Source organism: Rhagoletis pomonella, unplaced genomic scaffold (genome assembly GCF_013731165.1).
Source record: "Rhagoletis pomonella isolate Grant_MI unplaced genomic scaffold, Rhpom_1.0 Rhpom_scaffold_00010, whole genome shotgun sequence".
In the NCBI taxonomy this organism is placed as follows: Eukaryota; Metazoa; Arthropoda; class Insecta; order Diptera; family Tephritidae; genus Rhagoletis; species Rhagoletis pomonella.
In genome coordinates this window covers 18987662-18998907 of record NW_023458564.1, presented here as the reverse complement: position 1 = coordinate 18998907, position 11246 = coordinate 18987662, and the positions used below count along the sequence as shown (strand labels likewise).

Genomic DNA, 11246 nt, shown 5'->3' with positions numbered 1-11246 from the left:
TAAACAAATTACGAATATGAGTGACAAGACGAAATACAGTGGAGGGCATATTTGAATTACTTGAAATTATATGACTTATAATTTAAGAATTTTGGTGCTTCTCCAAACATCCTCCCCCCGTTGGAAGCGGCAGGCTTTCAACTACATCAGGGTTCATGGGCAGGACACACACCTTGTTGATAGCGCGCCTGGTAGTACCACTAGCGGTGCGAAGAACAGCCACTCGCGCAACTTCATCGCTGCCCTTGATGGTTTCAATCACCCTGGCCAGCGGCCACTTCAGCGGAGGCAAATTCTCATCCTTAACAAGCACCATGGTTCCGATTTCAATATTCGGCTTTCGGGAGCGCCATTTGCTACGTTGCTGCAGAAGCGTGAGATACTCAGCAGACCACTTTTTCCAGAAGATTTGCTGCATATAGCAAACCCGCTGCCACCTGTCCAAGCGGTTAATATTAAGCACTGAAACGTCTGGCTCAATCAACGCGGTGAATGCTGACCCGATCAGAAAGTGGGCCGGAGTTAGTACGTCGAGGTCTTCAGGATTTTCTGTAAGAGGACAGAGAGGGCGAGAGTTCATTACTGCAGAAATTTCAACCACCAGTGTTCTTAATTCATCGAAGTTTAAAACCGAAAGTCCAACAACACGCCAAAAATGAAATTTTGCAGTTTTCACGGATGCCTCCCAAAGGCCGCCAAAATGCGGAGACCTAGGAGGTATAAAGCGAAAATCGATACCATCGTCAAGGCACTGCTGATGGATTGCTTGGCGATTTTGATCGTTAAAAAATAGTTGCTTTAGCTCTGCCAATTCATTTTTTGCACCAACGAAGTTTGTAGCGTTATCAGACCAAAGCGTTTTAGGTTTACCACGCGTACATATAAAGCGCTTGAGTGCGGCTATAAACGATGGTGTTGACAAATCACTAACCAACTCGAGGTGCACAGCCTTTGTGCTAAAACAAACAAACAGGCAGATGTAGCATTTAATAGCAGGTTTATTGCGTACTTCAGATCGATACAAAAACGGGCCACAAAAATCCATGCCAGTTACTAAGAATGCTCGGTTTGCCTGCACACGATCGGCCGGCAAGTTGCCCATAAGATGTTCTGCTGTTTTTGGCTTAACTCGAAAGCATCGTATGCACTTGTTGATCACCTTAGCTACAGCCTTCCTTCCACCTATTGGCCAGTACTGGAGACGAATCGACGCTAAAACGGCTTGTGGTCCACCATGCAACATTTTACGATGAAAATGATCAATCAAGGCTTCGGTCAATTCATGCCCTTTTGGCAATATGATTGGATGCTTTGATTCAAAGTTTAATGACGAATTTTCAAGTCGCCCGCCCACGCGCATCAAGCCGTCTTCGTCTATAAACGGCATTAGTGAATATAAATCGCTAGACGCGGCTATCTCCTTGCTTGTTACTAAAGCCTTATAGTCGGAAGCCAAGTGCACTCGCTGAATCATTCTTAACAAAAGCTTTGTGCCTAAGCTAATGTCTTCAGTAGTTAGCATTCCAAATTTTCGATCATCCTTGCACCCTATGGCTCTTGCAAATCGGTTGACGTAGGCATATATACGCTGCATTTTCGGGAATGAATTCACAAACTTGCAGTTCTGTGAAAAATCAATAGTTTTTGTTGTTGATAACATTGCAAACTGACGACGCTCGGGTAGGTCATGAACAGGTGCGAAGTCCGCGGGCCACTCATTGCGACTGAGCTGCAGAAAGTGAGGCCCATACATCCATAGTGGCGAATTTAACAATTCCAAAGGCGAAGCTCCCCGCGACAGAATGTCTGCCGGGTTCATACTAGTTGGCACGTACCGCCACGACATGTGCTTGGTGAGAGTTTGAATGCTGCTCACCCGATTTGAAACGAACATTTTGTAGTTTGAAGGTTCTCCGCTGATCCACGACAGAACGACTGTGGAATCCGACCAACAATAAAATTCGCTGCCGAAGATGTTTAGTTGAGCCACTGAGTTGATGAGCGTTGCCAACAACGACGCAGCGCAAAGTTCTAGCTTTGGCACTGTAAGTGTTTTAATGGAGATACTCGAGATTTGGAACAAAGCAAATTTGTTTTTATTTTACCGCAACTCTCAGATCGTATATAAATGCATGCTCCATATGCTGATAGGCTTGCATCGCAGAATGCATGTACTTGCAAACGAGCTTCAGGCGAAAGAAAATATCTGTCAAAACGAAGTTTATCTATATGCTGAAAGTCTTCGCATATAATAAGCCAATCATTTTGTAAGCTCTGCGGTAAGCTCTCATCCCAATGAACCTTTTCTTTCCACAAACGTTGAAGCAAAATTTTTGCCTTTGCTATAACAGGCCCAATTAAACCCAGCGGATCATAAAATCGTGCTATAACTGAAAGTACACTTCGTTTCGTGATTCTCTTACATGTTGATGAGGCTGGGTTGAAACAGAAGAGAAAACAATCAGTTCTCGTATCCCAGATAAGTCCAAGAGTTTTGGTTACTTCGCTTCCATCGTTAAACTTCAAAAATGTTTGCCTCTCGTTTTCTGATATTTTGCATAAGACATCCGGATCGTTTGTACACCACTTACGTAAAATAAAATTACCTTTGGCCAATAGGTCACAGGTCTGACTCTTAATTTCGAGTACCTCTTCGACAGAGTTGCCACCAGAAATCATATCGTCAACATAAAAGTCCCTACGAACGATTATAGCACCTATAGGGTAATTGCACTGTTCGTCGATTGCAAGCTGGTGCATCGCTCGAATGGCCAAGAAAGAAGCTGGTTTCGTACCATACGTGACTGTATCTAATTTGTAGATTTTAATCTCATCTTCTGGGGAATCTCTCCACAGTATGCACTGCAAATATGCATCGGGATCTGGAACGCGTACGCAGCGATACATCTTGCATATGTCGCTTGTGAGCGCAATCCTAAACGAACGAAAACGTATTAATGTGTCGAACAATTTTGCCTGTATCGTTGGCCCTGCCATGAGAATATCGTTTAAGGAATATCCAGTAGAAGATGCCGAACCATCGAACACCACTCGCAACTTTGTGGTTGTGCTGTCTTCTTTTAGCACACAGTGGTGGGGCAGAAAGTACATTGGAGTTTTGCCTGTTATGCTACTGACTGGCGACATATGTTTAAGAGCTATATATTCTTTCATAAATGCTACGTACTGCTCTCGAAGCGATTCGTTGCGTTTGAGTTTTTTCTCTAACCCCTTCAGCCGTTGAAGAGCAGTGTGATATGAATCACCAAGTTGACTGGGATCGATTTTTGTAGGAAGATGAACCGAATATTCACCTGATTTCAAGCGAGTGACATTTTGAGCGAAGTGAGCTTCACATTCGAGTTCTTCGTGAGTGGCATGAGGCTCGAGCTGAAACGAATTTTCAACTGCCCAGAACTGCTCTACGAGATTATGAAGTGCGTCGGAGTCGTCCACCCAATTTTCCTCTAAGGATGCTAAACAGCTGAGACGTTTTCTTACAAATCGGCCACCACCAGATACTACCCAGCCCAGGCGAGTTTTTTGCAGTAAGGGAAGGTGCTCATGCATGCGAATTTGTCCGACACAGAGTAATTCAAAAAAGAGGCCAGCGCCTATAAGAAGATCTATGCGCTGCGATTCAAAGAACAATGGATCTTCTAGCGATATATTTGATGGGATGCTCCAGTCGATATTGTTAAGCGAGTATCCAGGTTGACAATCAGTGATCTTTGGTGTTACGACGGCAGATAAAGAGGATGCATAATCACCAATACGAGAGTGTATGCGAAGATCAACTCGTATGATCTGACACAAGCTCAGACTGACCGATGCCAGAAATTAGCGTTGTGGCTTTAGACTTTTTTAACTGAAGCTGGTGAACAAAGCGAGAAGTAATAAAGTTTAGCTGGGATGCCGAATCTAAGAGTGATCTGCATGGTACGAGGCAGCCAGCTTTATTTGTTATGAGTACAATAGCTGTAGCGATAAGAACAAAGTTATGAGGCGACGTTTCTGCACTTTGAGCGGAAATTGAGGGAAGTGATGATGCCGATATGAGGCTCGACTGTGCCGGAGTGTTGGATGTCAACGTTTTATGTGCGGAGCTATCTACCGCAGGCGACGATGCGTTTAAATCGAGCGAGGTGGACTGAGAGCTTGCGCTCAAATGCAATAAAGTGTTGTGCTTGGACGAGCATTTTCGACAGCTACCTGCTGTGCAAGACTTCATCAAATGACCTCTGTGTAAACAATTAAGACATAACTGCAGTTTTTTCGCTTCTTTATATCTAAGTGCAGGGGACAAACTGAGAAACTTTGTACACTGCTGTATTAAGTGCTGCTGGGAGTCGCAAAAGGAACAGGTTTTGGTGGACACAACAAATGTTTTTCGATGATTTTTATTGTTTAAAGCAAATTTCTTTCCCACCTGATGGCCTGGTGTTTGCGTTACCAAGGCGACTTCCACACTCTCCAACCGCTGACATCTCTTCTCTAGAAATCTTGCCATTGAATCCCAGGTTGGTATGATGTTAGTTGGTGTTTCTTCTTCCCATTTAGTCTGCGATGATATGTCGAGCTTACTGCAGATGAGGTGGATAAGCATACAGTCGGAAAGCTGTTCTTTCGTTGCCATGGTTTGAAGTGCACGCAAATGTGCGTTGACTTTATCGCTTAATTCACGAAGTTTCGCGACGGCTCCAGGTTCTATCCTTTGAAGCGCAGATATTTATTTGATATGGGCCTGAAAATTCAAGCGTTTGTTATCAAAACGATAAACTAATAATTCCAAAGCTGTTTTGTAATTTTCGTCTTTTATTTCAAGTGAACGAATAGTGTCTAAGGCCGAAGCTGTCAAGCTGGAACGCAGATGCTGGAATTTCTCAATGTTTGTAAGGTCGGAGTCCTTGTCCACCACGGTGCAAAACATTGAATAGAAGTCAGGCCAGTCGATATATGACCCACTAAATTTAGGGATTTGAAGTATGGGTAGGCGCGATTTTGGCTGAGTTATGATGAAGGACGATGGCTCGTCGAGCGAAAACTGCCGCGCTGTAAACGATTGACGTTTTTCGTTTACTTGCCGTTCATTTTGCTCCTTAACTATGGAAGTTTTGATGTCTGCATATGCACGAAAAAAATCCGAACGGGCGCTACTCTCCAATTCCATGTGGTCAAGCTCCTCAAGCTTCGTTTGGACGCCGTCAAAATTTCTTTCTATACGTTCAACCTGTTCAAGCCACACAGCGAGTGCTGCTGAATCTAGCTCAAGTAGCCTTTCCGGGGCCAGGGTTGTGCGAATATCATCGAGTTGCCTTGTGAGCGCTGCTACCTTGCGCTTGTAAAATGTGGAATTCACACGAGCATCACTGGCTGACGAATCAGGCATTTTAGTAACGAGGTCGATTTAATAACCTTTCGATTTTCGTAATAAAGCGAATCGTAGCGAATTAATGTTTTTGTCTAAATCTAGTAGTTTCGACAAAATAATTTTTCCGTTTACGCGAATCACGTCGGGGTCACCATGGACAATTGGCAAGCCTTTTTGCCAAGAAGCGATCAAATTAAAACACGATAGTTTAACCAAGATGTGTATTTCGCGAAACGGATTCTCTTTAATAACACTGGTCGACGGCCAAAATTTACCAGAGACGCCGTTATGAAATTCGTATGTAAAATCACCCCCTGATTCCGAAAATCAAGGTTATTTTTAATTTTATGGTACCGTTTTTGAGATATTTGCAATTTACCGTTTTTTGCAAAAAAAAAAAAAAAAATTGGGTCCACTTAATCATATATATCTCAAGAACGAATTAAGCAATTCCAAAACGGTTTGAAGCTTTTAAAAGGTAATAAAATTTTCTATAAGCTGTGCATACAACACTTTTTGCTAGGCCCTGTAGATTCAAAGATAACGAACAATCATTACCGATTTTTTCAATTTTTTTTGTAAAAATATAAAAAAAATTGTACTTTGCGGGGAAGGATCTCGAAAACCTTTTATTTTTTTGCAGATTTTTTTTTTCTCCCTAAGCTCTGTTGTATTACAAAAAAAATAAGCTATCATCGAAGAAAATCGATGCAAAACTACGTAAGTTATAAGCGATCAAATAAAAATACCCAGGTTGCGCAATTTCAACGTATACCTCAAAACGTATGTATGGTATAAAGAAGAGTGAAATATCTAGCTATGCTCTGTTTCACTTTCTTATTTGTGGTCCAACAAAAATACCTTCCTTTATCTTATTGCAACGACTTTGAGATCAGAACATATTTTCCAATCATGCTCTTCATATTTGATAAATTTGAGTATTTTTTGCATTTCCTCGTAGGTTTCCTTTGTATTTACTGCATGTGCAATCGGGATAGAAGGCTTTTTGTTACCAAAATGCAATAATACAGCCTTCAAACTCAGTTTATTGCCGTCTATGAACAATCGCCACTCTTTTGAATCATATGTTTGACCAAACTCTTTGAATAAACCAGGGATGTCGTTGCAGTAGCATATACTGTCTTTCTTGGTATAGTGTTTGGAAAATGGTTCGTGACGAGTTCTACTATATGTCACCTTAACATCGGATGACACAAATTTAAATTGTTGCATACGAGAAGTGTGGATCTCGGCCTTTTCCTTGGATAGTTCCAAATCTCTTATCCAATCATTAAGTTGTGCTTGTGACAGAACGTTTCTTTCGTTTTCCATGCGAAATTCAGTACAACTTGATCCCCCGCACTCAGATGTTACTGTTGACAATGGAACTGGATCCGCAACTGCCGTTGAATGTAGTACTGGTAATGTCACTGTAGGTACGCTAGCATAGGTTACTCCTCTTGATCTTCCAACGCCAAGTCCTTTTGTTTGACAAATATAACACTCAATTGAATGACAAGTAGGTTCTCTCCATATCATTGGTGTATCAAATTTTGTTTGTTGTCCTGATTCCCACTGAATCAATTCTACTCGACACGATGTACACAAAGTGTTCGGTGTCCATGGTTTTTCAGCATTTTTAGGCTCAATTCCAAAATACTTGGAGTATAAAGTTTTGATATGATCTGAGAACACTCGTCGTCGCCTTATGATAGTATATTGGCCACACATGAAACAGAACATATCTGGATCCTTATTACACTCAAATTCTCGCGTCCTTTTACTCATTTTATTTTTTTTAATGAATCACGGTTTTGAAATTAGACTTATGAACTGAACTATCTCCGGCGAGCCTTGAAGATGTTATGAAGTTTCAAAGCGCATTAACTCATATTTATACTCGGAACAAGAATAAAATTGAAAAAATCAAATCTTACCTAGACAGAAAGGTTCCTTTTTATAACAAGCCGGGAAAAGAAAATACTACCTGTTTTAGATGTAGGCTTTAGAAATTTTCTGTGTCTTATAATTTTGAAAATCTACCTGCATACTTACCCATAACTGACGGAAATACATGTTTATAACTACATGCCTACAGCAGGTTTCGAACCCAACCACTCTTCCATTCGATGCAACCACTCTACCTACTATAATACAATTCGAGTATTAAAAGTACTATGGTGTTATTCGTTTATCCGGATAATATCTCACTTGCACTTTATACCTTTAATATATGTATGTATGTATAGGTACATACATTGAAGTTGCGCCACCTGGGTATTTTTATTTGATCGCTTATAACTTACGTAGTTTTGCATCGATTTTCTTCGATGATAGCTTATTTTTTTTGTAATACAACAGAGATTAGGGAGAAAAAAAATAAAAAAAATAAAAGGTTTTCGAGATCCTTCCCCGCAAAGTACAATTTTTTTTATATTTTTACAAAAAAAATTGAAAAAATCGGTAATGATTGTTCGTTATCTTTGAATCTACAGGGCCTAGCAAAAAGTGTTGTATGCACAGTTTATAGAAAATTTTATTACCTTTTAAAAGCTTCAAACCGTTTTGGAATTGCTTAATTCGTTCTTGAGATATATATGATAAAGTGGACCCATTTTTTTTTTTTTTGCAAAAACGGTAAATTGCAAATATCTCAAAAACGGTACCATAGAGTTAAAAATAACCTTGATTTTCGGAATCAGGGGGTGATTTTACATAAGAATTTCATAACGGCGTTTCTGGTAAAGAGAAAAAGTTGAAATTTGTGGTCCAGTGTAACCTTTACAGCCTTCAAGGACAGACCTTTTATACAAAATAAAATTAGCTTAAAGAACTGTTATCAGAAATTAATAAGCAATAGATACATATGAACATGACAGCAAATGGTTAAAATAAACAAATTACGAATATGAGTGACAAGACGAAATACAGTGGAGGGCATATTTGAATTACTTGAAATTATATGACTTATAATTTAAGAATTTTGGTGCTTCTCCAAACACATATCTTACGTCGAACGTTATACTATGTTGCCGTAAGTTATCCAAATTTGTAAACCTGTTTTCTTAAAAAAAACGTATGTAGAATTAAATATATGTACGTAATGTATAAATAATACAAATGTATGGATGTACGTAAGCGTTTGTATATGAGAGTGTACGATATAAATGAGTAAACTATATTACATTAGAAAGAAATATGTATTTGATTTAAATTTTTTTAAGGCGATATTATTTCTTTACTCGAAAAGAGGCGGCCCGATTTATTCGAACGATTGGGTCATTGCTAGTGGTATTGGCCGAGCGAACTGCCTGTCGCTTCACTAGGTTAGCCGTGGTCGCGAGTGCTACAAAGTATAGATAGAAAGTAAGAATTCGGTACAAATTGTTCCATTATTTACCGAGCTTCAATACTTACACTTAACCATTATACTTCTCGGACTTTTGCGTACTCTCACTGGACTGAATTTTCTGTTTTCCTTTTGAACGCCAACAGCTACAGTTTTTAGAAGGCTGTGATGATTGAATGCTTTAGATTTAAGTAATGCTGCAACAAACAAAAAATCATAAGTTATTGTAAGCGATTTAAGTTTTTCACCAATAACTACCACTCTTTACGCGATCTTTGTTTATTGGAACCCTTGCAATCTGCTCTGACAGGATATTGCTGACCAAATTCTTTTTTCGCAATAACTGACTATTTTCTTTATTATCTGCCGTAGACTTTATCGCGCTAACGTCTGTATTCGTGCTGTATTCATCATCGGTCGTGCATGATAGCACATGCGTTTCATCGATATTACTGGGTATGGTTGAAGGTTTTTTGAAAATACTAATACCATCGTCTGAGTCGGTATCATCCATAACATCTAAACCTAACTCATAGTCAGTTTCTAATTCTGGACTTTTCCTACGAGGCTTCTTTACAGTGCTCGTAGACGCAGGCAAATCGACCGTATTGATTTTATAGACACGTTTACCATTGTTTTGCAGTGTTGGTATTTCCAAATCTTCATCACTGTCCTTCTTATAATCATCATGTCCAAAATATGTGTGATTTTTTATAAAATGCTGCAGCTGTTCATATTTATCTTTCATATCACTATTGAGATTGGGGTACGATTTTTTTAGCAGTTCACATGCCATGCCAAAGGCCTTTCGTACTTTATCTGAATCACGCAAAAATTCTGTATTTATGCCGGATATGTGATTTATATTTATGTCCTGCTTCGAATAACGAACCTCCAAATCCTTTCCTTTTTGGTATATCTTTAAAATTTCCACATACTTTGATTCTTGAATTTCCTTCTTTAGCTTTTCCAAATCTTTATTAGCGTCATGCAGTTTTCTGCGCCAGCGCGTAGACTCTGCTTCAAGCTTGCCGATTTGTTTGTTGTAAGAGGGAAGTACCTTTAATGACATAAAACATTATTTGCAAGTTTGCGGTCGTCAAGTTTTAAGTGTTAAGTAAACCTAAATACATATATGTACATACATACTATGAGTTTAAGGGCCATTTTCTCATCTAACCTTTAGATTACCGGCCACTTTATCGTCTCGATATACGAGTTTTCGTTTTCTCATCAGCGCATTAATTTCTCGAATAGATGAAATGTTGCTCACCAGATGCAACATTTAAAAAATTTTACCCAACTTTAAATTTTGGTTTGGTTTTGGTTCATGAGTCAGATATATTAGATATTTCAACCAAGGTTTTGGTTTTCGCTAACAGTTGCTCTTGCTCTATATTTGCTTATGTTACATTGCCAAGCTTTGAAATTTTATGGCGAAAGTGATGAACAATTTATCTGCTCTGTTAGTAATGGTAACCTTACTGCTTACATTAGAAAACGGCCCTAAGTATGCCTTGATTATAAATAAATGCCTTCGATTTGGCTCAAATTTTGCACACAGCCTAATTCATACTAAACAGACATGGAACGTAAAAATCTGTCAAGGATGGTATTATTCATACTCGTGGTGATGAATGTATATTGCAGCATATTAAAGTATAGACAAACGGCAGCGTTAATCCGGATAAATCTAGAGTTAATTCTCAAACTTAACTGGCAGTCTTCACCTGCTTGAGATCATATCGTCGCTACAATGTCAAACTATCGAAAGTGAAAACTGTTGTAATAAATGTTGCGGTCACTAGGAAAAAGTGTGGGATTCGACACTTTGTTAAAGCCAGTTTCCTCTGCTTATAAGAAGACTAGAAATTTGACGATTTGCCAACTTGCGTATCAATCTAAACGGATGGGAAAGGTATCGTAATTGAAAAAGCATTTTTGCAAATTCGATAGTTTGACATGGTAGCGACGATATGTAGAATAAAGTAGATTTGTTAGAGAATGTTCACTACGACCTAAGGGCTATTGTTCCCTCAGAGCTCATTACAACACTTCGTCCAGTCCTAGTGCTCTGATGAAGCCGAGCAGTTTCGAGGGCTGTAGAGAGTGAATGTCTGAAACCTCCGGCCAGAGCCTTCTCTGGTGTGTTATCTATCTTCTCGCCACCGCATCACATTCTAAGAGGAGATGCCGTGAGGTGTCTGGTAGCCTGTCGCAGTAGCGGCAGGAGTCGTCTGCGCTAACCCCTATGGTATGCATATTGGCCCGCAGCCTGCAGTGACCTGTTAGCAGTCCTGTAATAAATCTCAAATTAGTCTTGTGGAGTGTGATTAGTTCTCTAGATCTTCTGAGGATTTAGCTTCCTAGAAGTTCTTTCGCCTGCTTTGGTTCAGACCTGTTCTCCCAGTGTGCTCTACTTAGGAGCCGTTCTTCTGCTCTTAACTCTTCCCTGATAGTGTGAGGGCCGACTGCAAGGAAGGATTCTGGTCCTATAGGTCGAATGGCTGCTGCTTCTCTAGCTAG

General features: G+C 39.8%; 4 protein-coding genes across 5 annotated transcripts; all 4 read right to left on the bottom strand.

The window, feature by feature from the left end:
* Positions 1–82: 82 nt before the first annotated feature.
* On the bottom strand, positions 83–1474 carry LOC118746531. Its single transcript, XM_036480377.1, has one exon. The coding sequence runs from the start codon at positions 1472–1474 to the stop codon at positions 83–85; it is 1392 nt and encodes a 463-aa protein (XP_036336270.1).
* Positions 1475–1535: 61 nt separating this feature from the next.
* Positions 1536–3147, bottom strand: LOC118746530. The gene is made up of 2 exons (XM_036480376.1): positions 2607–3147; positions 1536–1624 (listed from the first exon to the last, which is right to left on the bottom strand). The coding sequence occupies exons 1-2, from the start codon at positions 3145–3147 to the stop codon at positions 1536–1538; spliced, it is 630 nt and encodes a 209-aa protein (XP_036336269.1).
* Positions 3148–4729: 1582 nt separating this feature from the next.
* On the bottom strand, positions 4730–5389 carry LOC118746529. The gene has a single exon (XM_036480375.1). It carries the CDS (start codon positions 5387–5389, stop codon positions 4730–4732), a length of 660 nt encoding a protein of 219 aa, XP_036336268.1.
* A 2821-nt stretch (positions 5390–8210) lies between these two features.
* LOC118746113 lies at positions 8211–10052 on the bottom strand. 2 transcript variants are annotated; one of them, XM_036479892.1, is made up of 3 exons: positions 8982–10052; positions 8789–8917; positions 8211–8717 (listed from the first exon to the last, which is right to left on the bottom strand). In XM_036479892.1, exons 1-3 carry the CDS (start codon positions 9790–9792, stop codon positions 8602–8604), a joined length of 1056 nt encoding a protein of 351 aa, XP_036335785.1. In that variant the 5' UTR covers positions 9793–10052; the 3' UTR covers positions 8211–8601. The 2 variants fall into 2 exon arrangements, with proteins under 2 accessions (XP_036335785.1, XP_036335784.1); XM_036479891.1 differs by having other exon boundaries at positions 8212–8717; positions 8979–10052.
* Positions 10053–11246: the final 1194 nt, after the last annotated feature.